General features: G+C 39.0%; 1 protein-coding gene and 1 pseudogene across 3 annotated transcripts; both read right to left on the bottom strand.

The window, feature by feature from the left end:
• Window positions 1–328: 328 nt before the first annotated feature.
• LOC112660876 (zinc finger protein 37A) lies at window positions 329–27591 on the bottom strand. 3 transcript variants are annotated; one of them, XM_025448612.3, is made up of 5 exons: window positions 27465–27591; window positions 25557–25615; window positions 15312–15438; window positions 14935–15030; window positions 329–8098 (listed from the first exon to the last, which is right to left on the bottom strand). In XM_025448612.3, the coding sequence occupies exons 2-5, from the start codon at window positions 25569–25571 to the stop codon at window positions 6648–6650; spliced, it is 1689 nt and encodes a 562-aa protein (XP_025304397.1). In that variant the 5' UTR covers window positions 25572–25615; window positions 27465–27591; the 3' UTR covers window positions 329–6647. The 3 variants fall into 3 exon arrangements, with proteins under 3 accessions (XP_025304397.1, XP_035570881.1, XP_035570880.1); XM_035714988.2 differs by having other exon boundaries at window positions 25557–25583; window positions 27465–27525; XM_035714987.2 differs by lacking the exon at window positions 27465–27591 and adding an exon at window positions 26407–26430.
• Window positions 24432–24549, bottom strand: LOC112660929 (U6 spliceosomal RNA; annotated as a pseudogene).
• Window positions 27592–27980: the final 389 nt, after the last annotated feature.

Here is a 27980-nt window from a genome sequence, read left to right as displayed (position 1 = left end):
AAACACTTATTACACAGGGATTCTTTTTTTTTTCCCCCACAGGGATTCTTGACACATGTGCTTACTGCTGTTGTCCTAATTATTCTCTTGTATGTTTTTTTAAAGAAGCTGCTGGAGGAATCTAAGCAGAGAGCAAACAATGCCAGACTTTTGGGGATCCCTGGGTGGCTCAGTGGTTTGGCACCTGCCTTTGGCCCAGGGCGCATCCTGGAGATCCGGGATCAAGTCCCACGTCAGGCTCCCTGCATGGAGCCTGCTTCTCCCTCTGCCTGTGTCTCTGCCTCTCTCTATGTCTATAATGAATAAATAAATAAAACCTTTAAAAAAATGCCAGACTTTCTGCTTTTATTAAGGAACATTTATGCTCAAACATGAATGTATTTAAATAAAAATTCACAAGTAATAAATTTTGTAAATTGAATACAACTACAATCAATACTGAGCTAAAAAGAATACTATTAGCACCAGAGGAGCCCCCTTAAGTCAATCTCTGCAAACTGCCATCATCCAAAAACCATCATTCCAACTTCTAACACCAAGTATTACATTTATCTGCTTCTTGAATGAAAAAACATAGCACTTACTCTTCTGTGTTCTTTTGCATGCATACAATTGTGTTTCATTCATTCCTACTGCTATAGAATACAGCACTGGAAGAAAAGCGCAATTTATGTATGCAGTTTAGTGTTGGTGGCCACTTGTGCGGTTACAACTTCCGGGCTATTGAGAATACTACTACCACTACTACTAACTACTACTTCTAGTAAACATGTATTTCTGTTGGATATATGCCTAGAAGTATAATTACACCGCCAAAATTTACATGTATGTCCAGCTTTAGTACAAAAAGCCTATTTTCCAAAGTGCACAACTTATTCCCACCAAACTTGTATTAGTCTCAGTTGCTTCAGGACTTCATCAGTTTGGTGTTCTATCACTGTAGCCCTTCTGTATGCTGCGGTAGCTGTGGTATAACATTTTTGTTAGAATTTGTTTTTCCTCGATGACTAATGAAATTGAACAACTTTCCATATTTACCGGTCATTTAAATATACTGTCAATTATGTTCCATCTGCTGCTCATTTTTTTTCTTACTCACTTGTTGGAGTTCTTTTTATATTATGTAGTATAGTGCTTTGTTTGATATACACATTGCAATTATATTCTCTGAATCTGTGACTCACTTTTGGTCATGTATTTTTGGTTTCTGTTTTTTTAACAACAGCAGTTCTTAATTCTTTTTTAAAAAATATTTTACATAGGGATGCCTGGGTGGCTCAGCAGTTGAGCATCTGCCTTTGGCTCATGGCCTGACCCCAGAATCCCAGGATCGAGTCCCACATTGGGTTCCTTGCATGGAGTCTGCTTCTCCTCCTTTTGCCTGTGTCTCTGCCTCTCTCAGGCAGAGGGAGGAGAAGCAGGCTTCTCATGGGGAGTCTGATGCAGAACTCGATCCCAGGATCCAGGGATCATGACCACACCCAAAGGCAGATGCTCAACCACTGAGCCACCTAGGAGTCCCACAGCTCTTAATTCTAACATAGCCTAATTTATCTATGGTTTTTGTTTCTTGTTTAGGGTGTCTTGGCCATATGTTCACATATATTTTCTTCTATAAGTGCTACTGTATTATGTTTTACATTTAGATGTACAATCCATACAAAACGAGTTTCTGTGTATGGTGGGTGGCTATAGTCAAAATATTCCTCTTATGCATATAGAGAGCCAATTAACCCAGCACCATATATCAAAAATACCATCTTTTTAATACATGAATATACTGGGGACTGTTTCTGGACATTGTTTATGCTTGTTCCTATACCAGTCTTGATATCTAGCAATCTAAGTCCGGTAGGTTTATTTTTCTATTTTCAGGTTGTCTTAGCTACAGTTAATCATTGCATCTGCATGTTTTAAATTCAGATTTGCTCATTCCCTCCACTTATATTGGTCTTTAATGTCCCTGAATTTGGTGATGCAGTTTTTGGATTTCTAGAACTTACTTTCTTAGGACTAATGTAAACCTAACAGCAATTTAACAGCAGTTAAAGTATACATCTTGATATAATTTGATAAACACACCTATATAATCATCACCACAATATAGTGAGCCTACCCATCACCAGCAAGGATCACTGACCCTGTATTGCCTGATGTCCACTGACATGAAAACAATTAACTATGTTTCCTTTCTCCCCTGTGTTTTTAGGCAGCAGGTAAATCTGCTATCTTGTCCTGAGTGGATTCAACTGTCCTGGTATCACTTAGTTTATTTTCTATTCGCAATTTATATTGATAAACATTTTTTCTTTTTTTTTTTGATAAACAATTTTTCTACAGTGAGTTTGCCAAATTACTCTCATAATGTCTTCATTATGAGATTTTTTTCACATTTCTATGCAATGATACCACCTACCAATAATGAGCTATACTTTAGTCTTCCCCATTTAATGTCTTAAACTTTTTTCCTTTTTGCCTTATTGGTAAGCTAGAGCCTTCAGTCCTATGTTAAAGAGGTACCAAGCATTCTTGTCTCATTAATACCAGGAAGAGCTAGTTCAGTATTTATCTTCTTAGTATGATATTTGTTGTATGTTGATTTCCTTTTATTTTTAATGAGCTTCCCTTTCAGTCCTAGTTTTTTTTAGTCATGAATGGGTGTAAAGCTTAATCAAATATATTTTCTGCCATCTATTTAAATAATAAAGTGGCTTCACTTACTTTTTCTACCGATGTGGTAGGTTATGTCAATTAACTTAAACTTGTAAATATTTATTCCAAAATAATTTCACTTATAAGTCATATACATAATACCAAAAAATTCCCATGTCCCCTCAGATTCTCCTAAATGCACTGTATCTCTTCCATCTGTCCCTTGCATACTTGCACTCTATACACACACACACACACACACACACACACACACACACACACACTTATTAGTCTTTCTCTAAAGCCATTTGAAAATAAGCTGCAGACATGAAACTCCATTACCCCTACACACTCCAGTGTGTATTTCCCCCAGAGGCGTTATCCTACAGAACCACCCAATAATCATCCAAGTCAAGAGATAAACACTGACTGGGATGCCTGGGTGGCTCAGCAGTTGATCAACAGCCTTTGGCTCAGGGTGTGACTCCAGAATCCTGGGATTGAGTCCCATATCAGGCTCCCTGAGTGGAGCCTGCTTCTCTCTCCGCGGGGTCTCTGCCTCTCTGTCTCTCATGAATAAATAAATAAAATCTTTTTAAAAAGAGATAAACACCACCACCCAATCCATACACTGAATTCTGTCAACTGTTCTAATAGTATCTATTCTTCCTTTGTTTTTATTTAAAAATAGCTGCAGTCTGGGTGGTTTTGTTGGTTGAGCATCAAACTCTTGGTTTCAGCTCAGGTCATGATCTCAGGGTCATGAGATCAAGCCCCACGGTGAGTTGTCCACTCAGCAGTGAGTCTGAAGATTCTCTTCCTCTGCCACTTCTACTTGCTTGCTCACTCTCTAAAATAAAAAAATCTTTAATAGATTTCCATTCTCCCCCAATCTGGAATGGTTTCTCAGTCTTTTTCATGTCCTTCACATATTTAAAGAACATAGGCTTTGCATTCAGTAAAATAGTCTTTCAAATGGGTTCACCAGATATTTCCTAAGGAAACACAGGTCACGCTTTCTTGGCAAAAATACCACATGATGCTGGCTCTCTCAGTGCATCCCATCAGGGCACACATCATGTTGACTTGTCCTACTCCACTGGTGAGGTGAACTTTAATCACCTCATCACGTTGGTGTCTGCTGGGTTTAATCATAAAATCACCACTTTTGCCTTTGCAGCTGATTAGTATTTTGTGGAGAGATTTTTGAAGACTATTCCAACATCCTATTCTTCATCAAACCTCTATCCACAAACGCTAGCCTATGTTGGCAACTACCTCTTGAATCAACCACCATTCTGATGGCTGCCAAATGGTGTTTTTCTATTGTCATTATTCTCCCTACATTTATTGGCATTAATCTGTAAAGAAAAGTTTTCCCTCCTCCTCCATGAATTTACGCATTTAATTATATCACTATAAATTAACGGAGTCCCATTTTATTAAGTCTCATGTATTCTGATGCTATGGTTATTTTGATGTTCATACTGTCTCAAATTTGGCCAGTGAAACCTGTCCAAGGTGGTTCTTTTGTCCCCATGATTCTTTCAACATTTTCTTACTGACAACTGGTGTGCTCACTGCTACTGGGTGTCACTGTGTGTAAGCCCTCTCAGCAGACACTCCATAAAACACATACACACACACACACACACACACACACACACACACACACGAGTTACATTCCAATCCAACACTCCAGGGTTTTCTAACGTTCCCCTTCTCCATTTTTATAAAAACCTCCAATCTGGCTCTCATCATCCTCATTTTTGTATTTGCTCAGTGTTACAGTATTTAAGCCATGCTGTTTCTTCCAGCTGCCCTCAACACACCTGATGCAAGTGTGCACATCACCATAATACCATTCTCATTCCCCAAGGCAGGCCTATTCTGACTTCCATTCTACAAAGGCAAGAGAAAAATACAGAAAGTACAAGGGAGAAAGGAGAACAAGAGGAAGAATTGGCCAAATTGATTTAATTTTAAATATTAAATCCTTTGACTCTTCTAATAAACATGGATATAACTGATTTTTTTAAAATTTACTATTATGCATTTTCATAAAATATCAGTAACTTTATTTTCCTGAAATGTCTTTTATAGGTTTTGGTATCAAGGTGGTACTGAGCTCACAAAATGATTTAGAAAAGCTCCATCTTCCTTTCTCTGTAAAAGTTAATAAAAGCTTGGTATTATTTCCTTCTTAAATATTTGGAATAACTATAGTGAAGCCATCTGTTCTTAGTTTTCTTTCTTGGCAGGTTTTTTTTTTTTTATTTTAAATACCAGATATTGTTTGCAGTTGCAATATGGTAACTCTACCTCTGATAATGACCTTGCTTTTAATGGTAGCATGCTGTGCTCAGCAAGGGTCCATCCTACTGGCAGTTCACAAATTCTAATCATTTTTTCTCAGTACTTTAAAAAAAAAAAATCTACATTCAGATTCACTTTTCAGGCTCCTGCTCTGCATGGAGTCCTTCTTCTAAAAATTTCTTTAAAAACCAGTATATGTCTAACCTGTAATGTTTAAGGCTTTTTTTTTTTTTTTTTTTTTTGTTTAAGAATTTTTCACTCCAGCCTTGACAGACTGGGCTCTGCCCTCCTACAAATAGTTTCCTCCTCTACCTGAGCCATACTCAGTACTCAGGTTCTTCCCTGTGGCCAGAACTAGCAAGTATCCTGTCCAGGTAAAACAGCTGCATTTTGCCCATGTACTTTCTGTAATTCACTTCTCTCCTGAATTTTCCTTTTAGTCCTCTTTGCTTCATAGACTGAATTAAAATAGATACTTTTTGTGGTATTTTTCTAGTTGTTCTCAATTAGTACACTGATCTGCTACAAGCTACTATAACCTACTCAGTCGGAGAATCTACTTGTGCTTTCTAAAGCTCTATATTTAAGAATGTATTTTTGTATATGAATTTTTAAATTGCTACATCACAGATGAAAGGTGTTAAATATGTGGAGAAATAGATTTGGGTATAACATGTCACTCACAGAAGATGACACTTGGACAAACTGTTAAACACTTGCCAGTGCAGAATCCACTTATTCTCCACACTCACTTTTACTACATCCACTAAGTTGCATATACAGCAACTCACTTTTCCCCTTTGATCTACTATTCCAGAATGAGCCACTCAAAATGAGTTGGCCTCAGAATTACTAAAACTTCTTGCTGGCAAGCTCCTCCTAGAATCCTCCTAGACCTAGTGTGTTACTAGATCCAAAATCTCTTTTACTTGGACATCAGAAAATCCTGTTGGTGGGTCCTCTTGCTAAAAATCTCTTGTTCCGCATATGCTTGAGCAAAAAGCCTGACTTGCTTACAACTATTGGTCCCAGTGTGATGTATTTTCACATCTAATACATTAAATGGAGGAAAACAATACACCTGGCAATGGGCCAAATTATATCTCAACAAAAATAAAATGCTATTTCTAAATGAAAACCATTATCCACATTTCCTAAATTGCTAGAATTCCTTCAAATTGAAAATCTCTGAGGTAAAAGCTTAGATTTTAACTTAAAGCTTCCACTTATTTCAAGTATTTTCTCTAGTAACTTCTGACATCCACTGAGATACTACTTCAAGCATTTCACCCAAGTCTAATAAAATACCACCTCATAGTAAATGCTTTCCTATAGTTTCCTATAATTTGTGCCTTTTCTAAAGCCTCTGCATAAAGTCTTCTCTACTCTATGATGAGGACAGAGGTCTCTAACTTGTGTGTTTTCTTTGATATTTAGTGGGGTGTGGCTTTGGGCAAAAGGTTCCCTACATTCATTTACGAATATGTTTCCTCTACTCTGAGCTTTCTGATGTATTGTATAATTCAAATTCCACCACAAAGTTTTCAATATTCCAAAGCTTCATATCTTCTCCCACAAGTTCTCTGATTGTGAGAATGGCTCTTAGACCAAAGATGTTCTCAAAATCATTATATCAATGGATTTTTCTCCTTTTGTGCTCTTTCTATAAATTCTTGACTTCACCCAGAGTGATTTCCCTCATTTATTACTTTTATAGAGTTTTTCCCCAAATGTGTTCGTTGATGTACAGTCAGTTTAGACTTCACATAGAATGATTTTCCACAAATGTTACATTCATAGGGTTTTTCCCCTGTGTGTGTTCTATGATGTGCAATGAGTTTTGACTTTACACAGAATGATTTTCCACATTCATTACATTCATAGGGTTTCTGTCTTATGTGAGTTCTCTGATGAACAATTAGGGCTGACTTCTGCCGGAAATTTTTCCCACATTCATTACATCCAAAAGGTTTCTCCCCTGTGTGTCTTCTCTGATGTTCTGTGAAACCTGAATAGTAGCAGAAAAATTTTCCGCATTCAATACATTCATAGGGTTTCTCACCTGTGTGAGTTCTCAGGTGTTTGGTAAGGGTTGACTTCTCAGAGAAGGATTTCCCACATTCATTACATTCATAAGGTTTTTCCCCTGTGTGAGTTCTTTGATGTTTAATGAGGTCTGATTTTCTGAGAAAGGCCTTCCTACATTCATAACATTCATAAGGCTTCTCCCCTGTGTGTGTTTTTTGATGTACAGTAAGGACAGACTTAAATGAGAAGGTTTTCCCACATTCAAGACATTCATAAGGTTTCTCCCCTGTGTGTGTTCTCCGATGTTGAGTGAGGGTAGACTTTTCACTGAAAGATTTCCCACATTCCTGACATTCAAAAGGTTTTTCCCCTGTGTGAATTCTCTGATGTTTAATGAGGTCAGAATTTTTATAAAAAGTTTTTCCACATTCATGACATTCACAAGATTTTTCCCCTGTGTGTGTTCTCTGATGTCTGGTGTGGGCTGACTTCTGGTTGAAGGTTTTTCCACATTCATGACATTCATAAGGTTTTTCTCCTGTATGTGTTCTCTGTTGTACACCAAAGACTAACTTTTCACTGAAAAATGTTCCGTATTCATTATATTCAAATATATTGTCAATTGAGTGGTTTCTCTGAATTGGAATGAGGTTTGACTTCTGGCTGAAAGGCCGAGCACTCTGGTGCTCAAAGAGAATGGATTCTTCCAAGAAATTTTCTCCACATTCATTAAATTCACAGCGACTCTCTCTTGGATGTGTTCTCTGATGAGCAAGGAGAGATGACATATCACAGAAGATCTTCCCATATTCAGAGTATTCACAGGTGTTCTTTCCTGTATAAGGTTTCTTATGTACAACAAAGAGTGAATTCTCATGGAAAGCTTTTCTACATTCACTGTATTCAAAATGTTGCTCCAAAATTTGAATTTTCTGATGGTGAACAAAGTCTTCATTAAGGTGGTCATTCCCATTTTTATTATATTCATAAGGTTTCTCTTCAGAATGAATTCTTTCATACTTATCATTATGGAGCCAATTTCTACCTTTGTTAAACTCATTCAACTTCTTTCTTGAATTGTTTCCATTGCTATTAATTAATTCTGAAATATAAATAGAGTAACAAGAAAGATTAGTTGACAAGGGTATTTAGGAGAAACAATTAGTTAGGTTTTGGGGAGTGGACAAGTTTAGGTCATTATCTCTTCATGTCTAGATTATGACAACAGTACATACACCTTCAGTCTCATCTCTCTTTTCTATTCTACACAATAGCAATAAATCAAATTTCTAGGAACTCTAATTCAAAAGGGAATAGTACTATAACCCAATATCTAATATCTCTAATTCTGTTTCTAGCTGATTGAATAGGAATAAAAACACACAACAAAATAGCAAAATCAATGAGTGGTAAAGCCATCCTCGCCACAGGACCAGATCTACAGCTCCTTTGATTTATGGTGTTTTCCTTATACTCCGTCAGAATTGTTCATTAGTGCACTTCTGACCATCAAACCCTCTTCTAATGTTTTCTGGCTTTCCTCCAACCAAATCTCACCTGATTTATCATTAGCTTTTAAACTTGCATATATGTATACATATGCTTTTATATCTCTGTGTAATATAAAAACCTACAATTCTAAACCTAGTTGTAGAACTTTCGTTTACCTGTACCTTAATATTTTTTAGTTATGCACACCTGTCTTTATTCCTTTGCTATCTATAATACTGTACTTGTAATGACATATGATACAATTCTATAGAATGTGAATACTAATACTACTGAGTTCAATAACTAAGAACTGAAGATATTTTTTAAAAAGATTTTTTAAAATTTTTTAATTTTTTTTACCTTTTTTTTTTTCAAATTGTATTTTGATTACTGCTGTGATTTTGTTCTTTTTTTCCAATTATTTCCGGTGACATAACACAGCTCATAATACACCTTCTTGTGGTCTTACTCTTTCTGAACCTCTTATTTGCCTACTTTATATTCTTGTATACCGCCTACTTTATATTCTTGTATACCAGAAGCCATTAATGATGAAATCATCATTAATTTATATTAAAAATTAGTAAAAATATCCAGGCATTACATGACAACATTTTTCAGGTGAATTATTTTTCCCCTGCCACTCGCTTGTCCTATCTTCTTTTATTTTTTGTAGTAACTTTGAAAATACCTTGTGATGGCTGTTTTGGTTCTTTTTAATTCCTGAGCACTAAGAGGTGCGTTTCTTCCTGATCCAGGTTTCCCACGGGTGAACTGAGAACCATATTCCAAACTGGTAGGAATATTTCTTAACAAGGGCACTACATGCCCTCCTTAATCTTTACTCTTATCCAACTGACAGAAGTCTTTTTGGTTTTTTGAAGTATCAAAGTCTTTTTCATTTTCTACAATTTCACAGATGGATTGCAGCTTTCCAACACAGCCTGTGCCTATGAGTCTTGATTCTACCCCATCCCTCTGCTTCTCAAGAAGAAACCCAGTATAGAGATCTACCACCATCCTGAAAGCCCTTCCTGCCTTTCTAAAAGATTAAGTTTGGCAATTTGAGGTTCCATCTTTGAAAGCAGCAACTCTGAAATCTGCAGCCTTGCACACACCTCCACCTGATATTTCACTACTGTTGGCAACCCTTCATTTTGTTTTATTGTTGAGAGTTAAAACTTTCTGTTCATTCTTTCAAAAGTGGGGTTGGATTTGTATCTGTTAGTTCTTCTTGTATTCTTGTTTCTAAGAAGTCAAGGTTAAAATGCCAACTTCATGTTTCCATCTTCAAACCTGAGGTCCATTTACTTCTCCTTGAAATACATTCTTCTCTTGGCCTCTAGAATGTCACATTCTCTTAGCTTTCGTTCATCCTCACAGACTCTTCCCACAGTCCCATCCCGCTGCTCAATACTCCTTATCTTCATTTCTAAACCTCTTGGTGCCCCAGGATTGAGCCATGAGACCACATCTCTCATTTATTTACATTCACGAACAAGAATATCTCATATAGTTCCCACAACTTTGAACGTCTTTGCACTGCTGGCATCCATGCTTACATATCATTACAAATAGTGTAACCTCTAAAAGACAAATAATTTTCTAAAAGAATATAAAATGAAAAGTTAATAGAGGCAAAAGAAATTAATAATTTAAAAATCCAAAAGGAGTTGTGAAAGGAGGAATAAGAAAAGAAAGAAGAAATAGTACATAAGGAAAGAAATAGCAAGACTGTAGGCTTAAGCCCAATTATACCAGTAAACATAAATGGATTAAATAAGTAAGAAATTTTAAGTGTCAAACTAGATTTAACAAACTGCTACTGCTTTCAGTTTATAAGAGACACACTTTAAATATAAGAACATGGTAAGGCTGACAGTGAAGGATGATAAAGAACATACCAAGCAAACTTTAAAGAAAAGAAAGCTGGTACAGCAACACTAATACCAGAATCAGACTTAAAGGCAAAGGTATCACTGCATATATGGAGACAGGCACTGCATAATGGTTGAAGCATACATTAAAAAGTGAGATGTATCCTAAGTTTCTATTTGCCTAATTAATACAGCTTCAAGAAATATCACAGTTGGGAATTTTGAAACACCTTTCTTAGTATCTGATGGAAAAGCAGACAAAAGACAATTAGAGTACAGAAGACCTGGGACACCTGTGTGGCTCAGTGGTTGAGTGTCTGCCTTCGGCTCAGGGCATGATCCCAAGTCCTTCATTGGGCTCCCCATAGGGAGCCTGCTTCTCCCTCTGCCTGTGTCTCTGTCTCTCTCTCTGTGTCTATCATGAATAAATAGGGATCCCTGGGTGGCGCAGCGGTTTGGCGCCTGCCTTTGGCCCAGGGCGCAATCCTGGAGACCTGGGATAGAATCCCACGTTGGGCTCCTGGTGCATGGAGCCTGCTTCTATGTCTCTGCCTCTCTCTCTCTGTGACTATCATAAATAAATAAAAATTTTAAAAAAATATCATGAATACATAAAATCTTGGGGAAAAAAAAAAAAAAAAGGAATACAGAAGACCTGAAAAAATACCTATACAAAACAATTACAGAGTCTACTTCCTTCTTTAGTATGCATGGAACATTTATGAAAACAGAGAGTATCAACAAATTTCAAACAACTGAACTTGTTTCGAGAAACTGAAATTCTCTGTTTTAAATTAGAACTCAAGAACTGAAGGATAACTAGAAAAAAATGATTTTAGAAGCAACTCACTTCTCAACAGCCCATGGATCAAAGAACACATTTTAAAAGAGGGAGGCCCTAAAAGAAAGGTCCATGGCAGCCCTACAGCCCCAGCTATGCCTCACTCAGGACCTAGACAGCTATGACTGTAAACCTGCCAATGTTGAATTTAGTTGATAGGACATGCTGCAAAATTTGCAGTAAGTGAAAAAAGGGGGAATTTAAAAACACTGCTCTGTATTGTTTCGTGGCAACTACATCCAAATATTTGGTAGAAAAGAATTTGGCATAAGTCCTACAGACAGTCATCCCCATCAAGGAAAGAAGTGTCTGTGAGTGAGGATTTGGTGTCCCTGTCTAGAATCTTACAATACTGGAGACAGAGCAAGCCTCCATGCTTGATGATTTTTGCCTAAGGAAGGAAGTGTGCAAAGGAGAGGACATGACTAGGGAGGCAGTGTCCACACAGACACTTTGGGAGTTGTCTTTTGAAAAAGTCGTTTTGAGTTTGCTAATGTGCTGTTATGAAAATCTGATGCCTGGCCCCACTGGAATCTGATGATGGGTCTCTAGCCTGTTGAACCCATTTTTGGGTAGATCAACTTGGAATCTACCACTGGCAAGGTGAATAAGACTTTTTACAATAAAACCTGCAAGAACCAGACAGTGAGAAGTCACACTGAGCAGGACACGGAGGCAGAGTTCCTGACAACTGCAAAATCTTTATTTCCAGGTGTACCCTCTGGGATTGTGCGTGCGTGTGTGCATGTGTGAAAGTCAGGCATTAACTTGCAATCTAAGTGTGATCTGCACCCAAAAGTAGTTATCATGAACATTCAAGTATTTGAGGAAACACCTGCTAGTCCAACAGACCTCAGATATGCCTTCTGTGAGCAGGTTTACCTATAATGTGGTTATTCTATTAGAAAGGGGTACAGAATCTGTTCCTGCCTTGAGCTGATATGCTTCATGACCCTGTCTCTCAGCCTGAAAGCCATTCAAGTCAGTTTTAACTGGCTGGTCAGAGCTCTATGAATAACAGAATGTGCCACAGACTTCTTCCTTGCAGGTCAAGATGAAGTTTGGGCAAAATACTAACACATATTGCTGCCCCTGGTTTGATGCCTTGGGCCAGGTGAAAGGTGAATGGAAACACTTGAAGAGCATCTAGCTTTCTAACACAGACCTTGGTGGTTAAAGACTAAACCAAACATGTACACTGAAAGGGCTAGCACGTACACAGAAAAACTGGCCAGAAGTCAGAAATAAAATGAGTGGTTGTGTAGGTCTGTAGGGAAAATAAATTTTATGTTTCTGCACACTTAGAACTTTTTGAGCAAATCTCAATAAAACTTGGAGCTTAAGATAAAAGAATGCTTGGAAAGTAATTTATGACTAATTAGATAGGGACAAACTCCAGATTCACATTTCTGTGGTGGCACTGGAACCTGGGGCTCTAGTGACATCCCTGTGTATAAAGCTGGAGATGGTGGTCTCCTTTCTCTCCTGAAGAAATTTACTCATAGTCCAAAGAGTTAGAGTGTGAACTCAGGATCCTTCCTTCTCAAGGGAGCAAAGGTTTTTCTCTTTCTTTTTTTTTTTTCCTCTTTCCTTTTAAAAAGGTAGGCGGTTAGCTACCTCTCTCTTCTACAGAAACACTCAAATTCATTTTATTGTTATTTTTCACCCAAAATACCAACTTTGTATGTATGTATAAGACACCTGGTTTCTGTCTCATTGCCCCAAGAGTAAGAAACTCAAGTACACTAGAACCACAAAGTTGTTATTTGGTTTTAAGTAAATACTAATTTGTCTGCTCTGTTCCAGAAACCTCATGTTGTATTTCTGGTAAAATTAACAAAGATAAATACTAAAAAATTAACAGTCTGAAATTTAAAATCTCCACCAAGAGGTAACTTCAGACCCCAAAAGCTTCACAGGTGAAATATTCCAAACATTAAAGAATAACATAATCTCACATAATATCATCCACAGAATAGAAAAGTATGAAGTCTTTAACCCCAAACCTGAAAACATTACAAAAAAGGACAATTATAGGATAATAGTTCTCATGAACACACACAGAGAAAAATCATACATAAAATAGTGAAAAGCCAACCTCAGTGATTTATAAAAAGCAAAATACATTATGATGAAGGAGGATGAACTTCAGATATATCAGGTTGGCTTAATGCTGAAAAATTAATCAAGACTACTCACCATATTAACAGAATAAATATGAAAAATCATGAGTATCTCAATCATGGAGATAAAGCATTTGACGAAATTCAATACTCATTCATAATTAAAAATAAAAGAGGGGGGGTCACCTGGGTTGCACAGTCAGTTAATCATCCAACTCTTCATTTTGGCTCTGGTTGTAATCTCAGGGTTTTGAATCAAGCTCCACGTCAGGCTCCCGACTCAGTGCAGAGTCTGCTTTTCCCTCTCCCTCTGCCCCACCCCACCATGCACTTGATCTTTCTCTAAAATAAATATATCTTTAAAAACAAAAACATAACAAAAAAAACCCTCTTAACTAAGAATAGAAGAAAACTTCCTCAAAATAATAAAGCACATTTATAGAAATCCTTCAGTTAAAATCAGTATTAGTTCTAAACTAGTCAACAGCTTCTCCCTGAAGTCAAGAACAAGACAAGGATGTTCACTTTCACCACTTCTGTACAATATGTTAATGGCATTCTTAGCCAGTACAATAGGCAAAGGAAAGAAAAAAGGTACAAACATTAGGAAGGAGGAAGTAAACTTGTCTTTATTCATAGAGAAAACAATTATTTACCCCAAAATTTTTAAGAAACCTACAAAACAACTAACAGAATAAGTAAACTTAGCTAGGTTGTAGATTACAAGACTGGTATGCAAATACCAACAGTTTTTCTTTTTTTCCCCTCTGTAAGATTTTATTTATTTATTTATTTATTTATTTATTTATTTGACACAGAGAGAGAGAGAGAGAGAGAGAGAGAGAGAGAGAGGATATTAAGCAGCAGAAGCAGGCAGAAGAGGGAGAAGCAGGTTCTTCACTGAGCATGGAGACTGACATGGGGCTCAATGGTAGGACCCCGGTATCATGACCTGAGCTGAAGGCAAATGCTTAACCAATCGAATCACCAAGAGGCCCCTCAAATGTTGTTCTATACACTGCATTAGATGTCAATTCTCTCCAAAATGATGAATGCAATCCCAATAAAAGCCCTAAAACAGTAGGTATAGGCGTATGGGTATGGGTGTATGGGTATGTGTGTGTGTGTATTTGTGAAAACGGACAAGCTGATTTTAAAGTTTACATGAAAATGCAAAAGTTCATAGTACCATAGCATTGTCCATAATGTCTGGAAACACAGAAATTATTTTAATATATTTTCTAGATTAAAGTTGTTCTTGGCAACATTCTGTATTCATGCTATACTCAAGCAGCCTTGAAGAAAATAGCAAAGCTAGAAGGCTAATACTGCTGGATGTCAGGACATGTGTATACAAAGATCTGTGTACTTTATGTAATTTATTCCTAAGGGGGGAAAAGATAACATTTGTGTATAAAAGTGACACTGGAGATACTGGATTCAGTGATACTGAGTATCTGAGTCACATTAACCCGCTACTTCCAAAGGTCCAGAGCCTTTAAAAAGTGATTCCTGAAGACCATGTCAATGGTCTTAAAGCTCTGAACTAACCCTTTGTGCTCTAATTTCCTCCTGAACTCCACCTGGCTCATACGTACTAACTCACCTGGGTCACTCTGGCTTGGGAACGCTTCCTCTAATATCCATGGCTCCTCTCCTTGCTCCAACTTGAGGATCACTTCTGGTTTATCAATGGAATACCCTGTGAATAAGAATTGTATGACTTGAGACAAACTGAATGAGTTTCAGGGCCTCTAAAGGTGGAGGACATTATAACTGAAAGGCTATACAATAAAAAAAAATTTAATTTAATCCCTGTTATGAGGCAGAGGAAAACAAAATTCCTTCTGATAACCAAAAGAGAAAAGTCATCCTTGACCTCCAAATTTCAAAGCTAAATACTATTATATTCTTAAAAAAACTCTGCAAGTCTCTGTAAATAAAAAAGGACACCCATACTAGGATGAAACAAACACTACCTACCCACTGAGACAAGATGGCTATAGTTCTCCAACATCACATCCCTGTACAGGGTCCTCTGAGCAAGGTTCAGGTGCTGCCACTCCTCCTGAGTGAAGCCCACAGTAACATCCCTGAATGACAATGATCCCTGGAAAAGCAATTTTCTGCTCAGTCTGAAGTGGTTAGAATTAGATGATGAGAAATAAAGAAGTTAAAAGACTAATTTGTACCATTTTTTATCATTGAAAACTAGCCAGAAAATATTACTAAGGACCTCTACTATATAACTTGTTTTGTGTTATACTTTGTGAGTAAAAAGGAAATCATAGTAGAAATACCGTTGGTGAATTATTTTATTATTTAATGCAAAAAATCTGAGTGCCCACATGTTCCTGGAACTGCCCTGGTTTCTGAGAATTCCAAGTTGAATAAAATACTCCTCCCAGTCTCAAAGAATTTATCCTAATAAGAAAACATACAAAGACACAGCTACCACTGAACTTAAAGAATCCACACCACAAACATGTGCAATGCAGACAGAAATAATAAAGGGGTTCTGTGCAAGTCCCCATGCTCTGATCAGACTGATGTCTCTGATCATATGGGTACAAAGAGGCACAAAGCCCCTGTTGATGCACTTCCCCCAGTTTGCATTTTTCCCTTTTCATTCTCCCCTCCTTTATTTTTTGCTGTTCCCCCTTCAAGAACCGGACATCAAACACCAGGACACTTAAAAACAATTGCATATACTAGGAAAATTAGAAAGTAACGGCAGACCCAAGGAAAGGCTCAGAAAACACCTAAGAAGACATTAAGTTTATACATCAGTCTGATTCTTGGCACAGAGACAGACTATAACAATCAATCAATAAATATATACAAAAATAATAAGGAAATATAGCAAACATTGCAGAATGGAGAGAATCTGATTTCCAGAGTCACCACATTATCAAATGCCCAGTGTTCAATCAAAAAATTACAAGGTATACAAAGAAATAGGAAACTTTGAAACCATAAAACTTCTAGAAAAAACACAGTTGGTAACAAGCTTCTTGACATAGGTCTGGGCAATAATTTTAAATTTGACACTAAAAGCAAAAGCAACAAAAGAAAGAATAAATGAGATTACATCATAACTACAAATTTTTGCACACCAAAGAAAACCATCAACAAAATGTAAAGGCAATCTACTTACTGAATGGGAGAAAAAAATTTCCAAGTAATGCATCTAAAGGGACTAATACCCAAAATACATAAAGAACTCATACAACTCATTTGCAAAAAAAAAAAAAAAATCTGATAAAAAAATAGGCAGATCTAAATAGACCGTTTTCAAAGAATGGATGACTAACAAGTTCACAAAAAAAAAAAAAAAAAAAAAAAAAGCTCAACATCACTAATTATCAGGAAGATACAAATAAAAACCACCATCAATCACCTGTTAGAATGGCTATCAAACACAAGAAGTAACAAATTATACTGAGGATGTAAAGAAAAAGGAACCTTTGTGGACTGTTGGTGGGAGTGTAAATTGGTGCTATGCAAACAGTACAGAGGCTCTCCAAAAAAACTAAAAATAGGGCGGCCTGTGTTGAGTGCCACCTTCAGCCCAGGGCCTGATACTGGAGACCTGGGATCAAGTCCCACGTCGGACTCCCTGCATGGAGCCTGTTTCTCCCTCTGCCTGTGTCTCTGCCTCTCTCTCTCTCTCTCTCTCTCTCTCTCTGTGTCTCTCATTAATAAATAAATAAATAAAATCATAAAAAAAACACTAAAAATAGAACTACCATATGATCCAGCAATTCCACTTCTGGGTACTTATCCAAAGGAAAAAAAAATAATTCAAAAGGCTATATGTACCTCCATGTTTACTGCAGCATTACTTACAGTATCCAAGATATGGAAACAACCTAAATGTCCATCAATGGATGAATGCATAAAGAAATTGTGGTGTATATATGTACAATGGAGTGTTATTCAACTGTAAAAATGAATGAAACCTTGCCATTTGCAATAACATAGATGGACTTTGTAGAATGATGCTAAGTGATAAAGAGAAAGGCAAGTACCATGTGATCTCTCTCATATGTGGAATCTTTAAAAAAAACAAAACAGGGCAGCCCAGGTGGCTCAGTGGTTTAGCGCCGCCTTCAACTCAGGGCCTGATCCTGGAGACTCAGGATCAAGTCCTGTGTTGGGCTCCCTGCATGGAGCCTGTTTCTCCCTCTGCCTGTCTTTCTCTTTCTCTCTGTCTCATGAATAAATAAATAAAATATTTAAAAACAAAACAAAACATACTCATAGAACAAACTGGTGGTTGCCCGAGTTGGGGAGCGGGGTGGGGGAAATGGGTGAATTCTTTTTTGTTTGTTTAAATAAACTGTTTTATTTTATTTTATTTTTTAAAATTTTTATTTATTTATGATAGTCACAGAGAGAGAGAGAGAGAGAGAGAGAGAGAGGCAAAGACACAGGCAGAGGGAGAAGCAGGTTCCATGCACCGGGAGCCCGACGTGGGATTTGATCCCGGGTCTCCAGGATCGCACCCTGGGCCAAAGGCAGGTGCCAAACCGCTGCACCACCCAGGGATCCCCAAATAAACTGTTTTAAAAGAAAAAAGAAGAGCAGCCTAGGTGGCTCAGCGGTTTAGCGCCTGCCTTCAGCCCAGTGCATAATCCTGAAGTCCTGGGATCGAGTCCCATGTCAGGCTCCCTGCATGGAGCCTGCTTCTTCCTCTGCCTGTGTCTCTGCCTCTCTCTCTCTGTGACTCTCATGAATAAGTAAATAAAATCTTAAAAAAACAATAAAGAGAAAACTACATACCAATATCCTTTATGAACATTGATGTAAAATATCCTCAACAAAATATTACCAAACAATTCAGCAGCATAGTAAAAGGATTATAATACACCACAAAGGTACTAAATGAAATATAAGGTACTGGCACAAAACAAGACACAAAGATCAATGGAACAGAATAGAGACCCCAGAAATAAACCCATACCAAATGGTCAATTAAGCTATGACAAAGTAAGAAGTAAGATTAACACTGGGAAAAAGACAGTTTCTTCAACAAATGATGCTGGGGAAACTGGACAGCTAAATGCAAAAGAATGAAACTAGACCACTTTCTTACACTATACACCAAAATAAACTCAAAAGGAATTAAAGACCTAAGTGTAAGACCTGAAACCATAAAACTCCTAGAAGAAAACAGAGCCAGTAATTTCTTTGACACTGGACATAGAAACATTTTTCTAGATATGTCTCCTAAGGCAAGGGAAACAAAGCAAAAATAAACTATTGCAACTATACCAAAATGAAAAGATTTTGCACAAAGGAAATCATCAACAAAACAAAAAAGCAAACCAGTTAATGGGACAAAGTATCTGCAAATGAATATATCCAATAAGGGGTTAAAATCCAAAACATAAAAGGCTTATATAATGCAACACCAAAAAAAAAAAAAAATCTGATTAAAGAAAACATACAAATGGCAAACAGACACATGAAAAGATACTCAACATCACTCATCATGGAAATGCAAATCAAAACCACAATGAGAGGGCAACCCGGGTGGCCCAGCGGTTTAGTGCCGCCTTCAGCTCGGGGTGTGATCCTGGAGACCCAGGATCGAGTCCCATGTCGGGCTCCCTGCATGGAGCCTGCTTCTCCCTCTGCCTCTCTCTCTCTCTCTCTCTCTGTCATGAATAAATAAATAAATAAAAATCTTAAAAAAAAAAAACCCACAATGAGATATCACCTTACATCAGTAAGAATATCTAGTATCAAAAAGAAATAACAAGCGTTGGTGAGGATGTGGAGAAAAAGACACATTTGTACATTTTTGGTGGGAATGGAATTGGTGCAGCCACTGTGGAAAATAGTATGGAAGATCCTCAAAAAATTAAAAACAAAAATACCATGTGATCCAGTAATTTTACTACTGGGCATTTACCCAAAGAAAACAAAAATCTAAACTGGAAAGATATATGTACCCCTATATTTACTGTAGCATTATTTACAATAGCCGAGATATGGAAACAACCCAAATGTCCACTGATAGATGAATGAGTAAAGATCTGGTATACAGACACAATAGACTATTACTCAGCCATAAGAAATAATAAGATCTTGCTATTTGTGACAAAAAGGAAGAACCTAAAAGGTATTATAGCTAAATGAAATACGTCAGACAGAAAAAGACAAATACCATATGATTTCACTTACATGTGGAACCTAAAAAACACAACAAATGAGCAAACAAATGAAAAGTAAACTCATAAATACAAAGAACAAATCAGTGGTTGCCAAAGGGGATGGGAGATTGGTGAGAAAAAAATACAGATACCTTCAGTTATAAAATAAATCAAGGAGATGAAAATTACAGAGCAGTAAATAAAATCAATAATATTGTGATAATATATGGCAACAGCTGGTGACTACACTTATCGTGGTAAACATTGACTAATGTATAGAATTGTTCAGTTGGGATGTTATTCACCTTAAATTAACACAAAATTGTATTTAATTATACTTCAATTGAAAAATAAAATAAAATAAAAACAATTACATACCATGAATAAGTCTGGAATCCAAGGATGGAATCCAAGGATGGTTCAACATACAATAATTAATCAATGTAATATACCACATCGATACAATGAAGGAAAAAAACCACATGACTATCTCCACTGATGCAGAAAAAGCACTTGGCAAAATTCAACAATCTTTTATGTTAACAACACTTGACAAAATAGAAATAGTAGGGAACTACCCTCACATAATAAAAGCCATGTATGTAAAAAACACAGGTAAAATTATACTCAATGGTGAAAGGTTGAAAGGTATTCTTCTAAGATCAGGAGCAAGGCAAGGCTGTCTGCTTTTACCACTTCTATTCAACACAGTACTGGAAGTTCTAGTCAGAGCACTGGATAAGAAAAAGAAATAAAAGGTATCCAAATTGGAAGGGAAAAAGTAAAATTATCTCTGCAAATGTAGAAAAACCTAAGGACTTCACAAAAAAAATAAACCCTATTCGATCAACTAAATGCTGAATTCATTTATTTTTTTGTGAAGTATATATGTCAACACACAAAGATCAGCTGCATTTCTATACAGAAACAATGAAACATCTGAAAAGGAAATTACAAAAACAATTCCATTTACAAAAGCATCAAAAGAAATCTTAGGAATTAATGTAGCCAAAGATGCAAAAAATTCACACAATGGAAACTACAAAACAGGGCTAAAACATATTAAAGAAAATATAAATAAATGGAACCACATCCCATGTATATGGATTAGAAAACTTATTGTGAAAATGTCAGTATTATTCAAAGCAAACTACAGATTCAATGAAATCCCTAGCAAAATGCCAATGATTTTTTTTTTTTTTTGCAGAAATAAAGACATCTATCCTAAAATGTATACAGAATCTAAAGAAACTGGAATATCCACAACAATGTTGAAAAAAAAACAAAAATAGAAGACTCACACGTTATGATTTCAAAACTTAATACAAAGCTACAGTAATCAAAACAGGATGGTACCAGTATAAAAAGAAACATATAGACCAATGGAATAGAAAACAGAATCTAGAAACAAACCCTCACATATAGTGTCAAATGATTTTTGACAAGGTTGTCAAGACCATTCAATGGAAAAACGACAGTCTTTTGATCAAATGGCACTAGAAAAACTCGATAGTCACATGCAAAAGAATGAAGTTGGACCCTTATCTAACACCATATACAAAAATCAAATCAAAATGGATATCATACCCAAATGTAAAACCTAAAACAATAAAATTCTTACGAGAAAATATAGGACAAAAGCTAAACAACATTGGATTTGGCAATGATTTCTTGGATATGACATCAAAGGCATGAGTAACAAAAGAAACTGACAATTTTTTTCATGGGAATTAAAATATTTTCACAACAGATGATTACTATCCACAGACTAAAAAGCCACAGATAAGGAGAAAATATTTTTAAGTCATAGAGCTGATAAGGGATTAATATCCAGAATATGTAAACTTTAAAATTCAGTAACAAAAATACCCAAAACAACTGAATTCAAAAATGGGCAATGGATTTGAACAGATATTTCTGCAAAGAAGATATACAAATGGTCAATAAGCACAAGAAAAGATGCTTAACATCATGAATCATTAGAGAAATACAAATCAAAACTACAATAAGATACCACCTCCCAGCCACCAGGATTGATACCAAAAACACAAAAAATAACTGTTGGTATGAATGTAGAGAAAAATGGAACTCCCGTGTACTGTTGGTGGGAATGTAAAATGGTAAAACCACTATGAAAAACAGAATGGAGATTCCTCAAAACATTCAAAATAGAATTACCATATGACCCAGCAATTCTACTTCAAGGTATATATCCAAAAGAAGGTCTCAAAAAGATGTCTGTACACTCATTTTCACAGCAGCAGTGTTACTCGCAATAGCTAAAACATGGAACAAGTCAAGTGTCCATGGACAAATGAATCAATAAGCAAAATGCATGTACACAAACAATGGGATATTACTCAGCCTTAAAAGCAGAAAAAAGTTTGCAATGTGCTACAACACAGATGAATCTTGAGGACATTATGCTAAGTGAAATGAGCCAGTCACACAAGGACAAATGCTACAGATTCCACTTATGTGAGGTACTTAGGGTAATCAAAATTACAGAAACAGGAAGTATAATAGTTTCCAGTGGCTGAAAATAGGGGAGACTGGGGAGTTACTGTTTAACAAGTAGAGAATTTCAGTTTTGCAAGATAAGAGTATGGGGATGGATGGTAGTAATAGATGCATAACAGTAATAGATGCATAACAAACATATTTAAAACCACTGAAGTGGGGGCACCTGAGTGGCTCAAGCAGTTGAGCATCTGCCTTCGGCTCAGGTCGTAATCCTGGGGTCCTGGGATCGAGTCCCACATTGGGCTCCCTGCAGGGAGCCTGCTTCTCTCTCTGCCTGTGTCTCTGTCTTTCTCTCTGTTTCTCAGAATAAATAAATAAAATCTTAAAAAAAAATAAAAAAATAAAACCACTGAACTGTATACTCAAAAAAAGTTTAAGATGGTAAGTTTTATGTTATTTGTATTTTACCACCATAAAAAAAGAAAAAAAAGTAAAAATGTACTGATATATACTACAATATGGATGAACCTTGAAAACATGAAAGATGCCAGACACAAATGCCCATATACCGAATGACTCAATTTGGCTTTTTTTTTTTTTTTTTAAAGATTTTATTTGTTTATTTGAGAGAGAATTAGTGTGTGCACAAGCAGGGGGGAGAGACAGAGGGAGAGGGAGAAAGGAGCAGGGAGCCCGACACAGGGCTGGTCCCAACCTGAGCCAAAGGCAGACGCTTAACCAACTGAGCCGCCAAATGCCCCTGAATGACTCAATTTATATGAAATACTCAGAATAGACCAATCCACAGAGATAGAACACGACTGCTGGTTGCCAGGAGTTGGGTGAATGGGAGAATGGAGGGAAACTCCTTCATGAATGAATCAAGGGCTTTATTCAGAATGATGAAATATTCTGAAACTTGATTAAGGTAGTAGCTGCATATAACACTGTGAATAACATATAACAGTAAATGCCACTGAATTGATCACTTTAAAATAGTTAATTCTGTATGTGAATTTAACTAGGTTTTTAAAAAAATACATAAGAAGAAAGTGTGCGGAATAAAATTACAATGAAAGATGAAGGAGTTAAAGCCACATATCAGTCACCACAACAAAACGACAATAGATTAAATTCTCAATATAAAGGACAGGGCATTTCGTATTAGGCTAAAAATGTCTAGTTATGTGTTCCTTATCAAAAAATATACTCACAAAGAGTATGTCAAAGCTTACTAAGCTGCAATACCTCCATGATGCAAAAGCCTTCAGGACATCAAAAAAGGAATGACTGGTGAGTGAGAATGGATAACATCCCCTCTTACAAGTCAAGTGGTTTTCGGTTACTTGCTTTCAACTAAGTTGAAAGAGAAATTAATTAAAGCTGTATTAAGAAAACAGTTCCATTTAGAACAGCATCTAGGAGAATAAAATACTTAAGAATAAATTTGAGCAAAGATATGTAAAATTTGCATTCTGAAAACTAGAAAACATTGCTGAAAGAAATTAAAGACCTAAGTAAAACCTCTCAAGTTCACAGACTGTAAAACCTAATATTGTTAAAACAGCACTATTCCCCAAAGTGATGCACAGATTCAATGCCATCCTTACCAAAATCCCAACAGCCTTTCTTTGCAGAAACAGAAAGGTTAATCTAAAATTCATGGACTTGCAAGGGATCTTGATGTAGAACAGTTTTGTAGTTTCACAATAAGTTAAACATAGAATGACTCATCAATTTTACTCCCAGGAAAGAACTGAAATAGGTCTTCAAACAAAAACTTGTACATGAATACTCATAGCAGCACTGTTCTCAATAGCCAAACATGGAATCACTCCAAATGCCCATCAACAGATGGATACACAGAAGGTGGTATATACATACACCAGAATATCATTCAGTCATAAAAAAAGATAAAGGAGTGGTACATGCTACGATTTGGGTTTTGAAAACATTAAGGTAAATGAAAGAAGTTACACATAAAAGACTACATACTGTATGATTCCATCTAAATGAGAAATCCAAAATAGACACATCTGTAAACAGAAAGCACATTAGTGGTTGCTAGGGGCTAGGGAGACTGGGGAGTAATTTGCTCATTAAGTCATGGCACTGCTCATTAAAGGTGGGGGGGGGTTCCTTTTGGTGGGATTAAACTATTCTGGAAGGAGAGGGTGGTTTGGTTGTACATGTGAATGTATCAGGTGCAAGTGAATTCTAGACTTTAAAAAGGTTCAAATGTGGGACACCTGGGTAGCTCAGAGGGTTGAGCGGCTGATTCGGATTTTGGCTCGGGTCATGATCTCAGTCGGGGGCCTGAGAATAAGTCTCATGCAGGAAGTCCCTGAGTGGGGAGCCTGCTTCTCTCCCTCTGCCCCTCACCCTGCCTGTGCACACATGCTCGCTCTCTCTCAAATTACATCTTTTTTTAAAAAAAGGTTTAAATGTGAATTTCATGTTATGTGTATTTCACAATTCAAAAAAAGCGGCATCCCTCACTGTACTCTGCAAAAATTTACATGTCATCCTTGCACAGGGGCCATGCTAATCTTCTCTGTTATCATTCCAATTTTAGTATATATGTGGCCAAAGCAAGCGCTCTGCAGGAATGCAGATTCTGCCCAGCTCCCAGGGCTGTCACAAGGCCTATCTCACCATACTGACCACCCTAGGTCATTCTAGTCTGCACTAATTTGCTCCGTCTTTGAACAACCATGAGCCCTAATGCTGGCATAATTCATGTGCAACTCAACTTTTCCTCTGAATTGGACAAGAATTATTTCACTATACGCCTACCACTTCTCGTGTAATTGCAGGACTCACACTGAAAGGTACACCATGCCACCAAATGAAGCTTATCAAAAAAGTTTTTTATGTTCCAGTTTCAAAACTCAGATCAAAGGTGTTCATTTATCTACAGTGCATATTTGCCTTACTGTACCAGAGGTCAGCAAACAGCAAATATTTTTGATAGATGGTCACATAGTAAATAGTCTAGGCTTGCCTGAGCTATACAGTCTGTCTCAACCACCCAACTCAACCCCTATAATATGAAGCAGCCACAGCCACATATGAATGTCTATAAAACGTTATAAACACATCTGAATTTCATATAATTTCCCATCACAAAATTCTACTCTTGATTGGTTTCTCAACCATTTAAGTTTTTAGTTGGGCAGCTCAGGTGGCTCAGCGCTTTAGCGCCTCCTTCAGCCCAGGGCCTGATCCTGGAGACTTGGGATCGAGTCCCATGTCGGGCTCCCTGCATGGAGCCTGCTTCTCCCTCTGCCTGTTTCTGCCTCTCCCTCTCTCTCTCTCTCTCTCTCTCTCTGTGTGTCTCTCATGAATAAATAAAATCTTAAAAAAAAAAATAAAATGAATGAATGAATGAATGAATAAATAAATAAATAAAAGTTCTTAGTTTGTGGGCCTTTGAAAAATAGGCAGCAGGCTGTATTTGGCCCATGTACTGTAATGTGTTGACATGTGTTCTGTATTTTCTCTAATGTTAACATATTTATTTCCACTATTTTATATAAAGGCATAGACATTTTATGAACTTCACATTATCATTGTTAGGCAAAACTGTGAATGAACAACTCACCTGGGATGTGATCATCTTCTGCTGGCCCTGGAAGAGTGTGGATAACCGTGAGGGTACAGCTGAGAAGATAAGAACCATCATGAGATGTCTAAGAAACTCCACAGAGCTGCTGGCAAAACACCTCTGAAGGGGAGGTGTTTTGAGAAGGGGCAGAAAGGAGGACAGGAAGGAGGGAGCAGCAGATGCACAATTCCATAGTGCTTGGACAGGCTAGTTCTTCAATGTAAAAACATTTGTTTTCAGGGCACCTGGGTGGCTCAGTCAGGGCAAAGCAACTCTTGATCTTGGGGTCGTAGGTTCAAGCTGCATGTTGGGTGTAGAGATTACTTAAAAATAAAATCCTTAAAAAATGTTTTTGTTTTCGACTGATTTAGTAACAATGTATGCTCTAACACAGAAAAATATAAATGACACAGGACACTTATAATTAAGCAAACTAGGAAAAGCCAAGAAATGGAACATAATGCTTTCATTAAAAACTGTTGCTGAGCAAAAATATTCAAGTTGTAATGCATTATAAACCAGAGAATCCCACTAGGTTCTGAAAACAGGGATGGGGTTTTTAAGGTCTGGTCTTTTTCCAAAGGGGGAAAAAAAAAGTTTGCTTTAACTCAGTTTCAGGTTCTCAAACATATCTTTTGACTAAAAATAACAACAAACCGGTTTTAGCTTATCTGTTGTCAAAGCAGAAAACACCTGCCTGGACTGTCCAGACACTCCCTGTCTGCTCTGGTTTCTGCCACAAGATGTGACCAAGAGCAGGTAAGGTAAGTGAAAGAAGACCCATTTCCTTCTCTCCCTACCCCACCCCTATGCTTAACCAGAGCACAAACAGCTAAGACGTGAAGACCTCTCCCGCGGCACAGCGCCTCTCGGACTCCATCAGATGCGGACCGGGGCGCACCAGCATAGGCAGGCCCTCGGAACCTGGGAGGGGAGGACAGAGGGAGGAGGAGGAGGTAGTGTCCCCTTCCGCGGCAGGTCAGCCCTTCCTTCCACGAGATGCCTCACGGCTTCCCAACAAGCCGTACGTTCTGTTCCTTCTGGCCTACCCCCTCCCGGCCACGGCCGACATCCCTCCTGGAAGCTGGCCCACAACGTCCACCGTCATCCAGTCTGTAAGAACCTGGCTGCCACCCTGGTTCTGGCGGGAGGGAGGGCTCCAATGGCTTCTGGCTGACCCAGTCCTGGCTCCTCCCACCTTCACTCCGGATCTCTACTGAGGTCAGGGCCCAGGAGGGGGTCCCTGCTCCCGGGATCCCCCTTCTCCCCTCCCAAGAGCTGCCAGTCAGAATCCCCATCCCAGGTCTGAAGCTCCTGGGCCTTCCTGTGCCCCTGAATCACCAGCCGGACCTTGTGTCCGTGCAGACTGCTGTTTGCAAGCTGCAGGATGTCAGTGGGCCCTGGGTGCCTCCCCGTAGGTGCCGGCTTCGCAGGTTCTCCGGCGACAAGGTCAGGGCGGCCGCTGGGTCTGCCTGCGCCCAGGCCGGAGGGGGCGGGGGCCGAGGAAGGGCACCCAGCCCTGCTCGAGCCCGCTACGCGGTGGCCGTGGGAACGCGGCCGTGGCCGCAGGTGGCTGGGAGCGCCCAGCGGGGCCGTGAGTGGAGAGGAGCCCGGCCCCCGGGAGACAGGGTCGGGCCTCACGCCCCGAGGCGGGACCGCCGGACTCCCGAGGCCTCGGCCGACCCTCCGCGGCGGCGATGGAGACACCAAGCTTCGCTCGGCCACAGGCGCTGGGACGGGCCGGTTCGCATTCCGGGCATAGAGACGGCGCAGGACGCCCGCCCCCGAGCTCAGGTACCGGGGCCTTCGCGGCCTCTGGCCCCGCCCCCCCGCCCCCCGGAGCTTCCCCGGAGCTTCCCCGGAGCTTCCCCGCGACGGGTCACCCACGCCCACCCCGAGGCTCACCGGCCGCGGCCTCCCGCCGGCGCCCGCCCGCAGCAGCCGGAGCAGCCGGGGCCGTCCTCTCGCGAGACCACGGCGGCCGACGAGAACCCGCCGGGCGCGGCGCGCAGGCGTGGAAGGCGGGAGCCGCTGGCGTGTCCCGCTGCGCGCGCGCCGAGCCCCCGAGATTCCGGCGCCGCCTCGCGGGGAAATAGTCCGCAGACGAGGGGGCGTGGAGACTCGGCAGATGAGGCGCAAGACGCTGACGTGCCGACGCCACAGGTTTAGTCGTTGTTCGTCCGGGGCAAATCGTGGGCACCTGAATACGCACCGAGCCCGTGAGGACCCGGCCGTGTCGGGAGAGCGCGCCCGCCCCGCCCCGTGCGCCGCCCCGCCCCGCCCCTTCCCGAGGCGCCCCGCCCCTTCCCGCCCCGCCCCTTCCCGCCCCGCCCCGTGCGCCGCCCCGCCCCGCCCCTTCCCGAGGCGCCCCGCCCCTTCCCGCCCCGCCCCTTCCCGCCCCGCCCCGCCCCGTGCGCCGCC

This window comes from Canis lupus, chromosome 4 (genome assembly GCF_003254725.2).
Source record: "Canis lupus dingo isolate Sandy chromosome 4, ASM325472v2, whole genome shotgun sequence".
Taxonomy (NCBI): domain Eukaryota; kingdom Metazoa; phylum Chordata; class Mammalia; order Carnivora; family Canidae; genus Canis; species Canis lupus.
The sequence above is the reverse complement of the archived record's forward strand: the minus strand, read 5'-3'. Positions and strand labels throughout refer to the sequence as shown.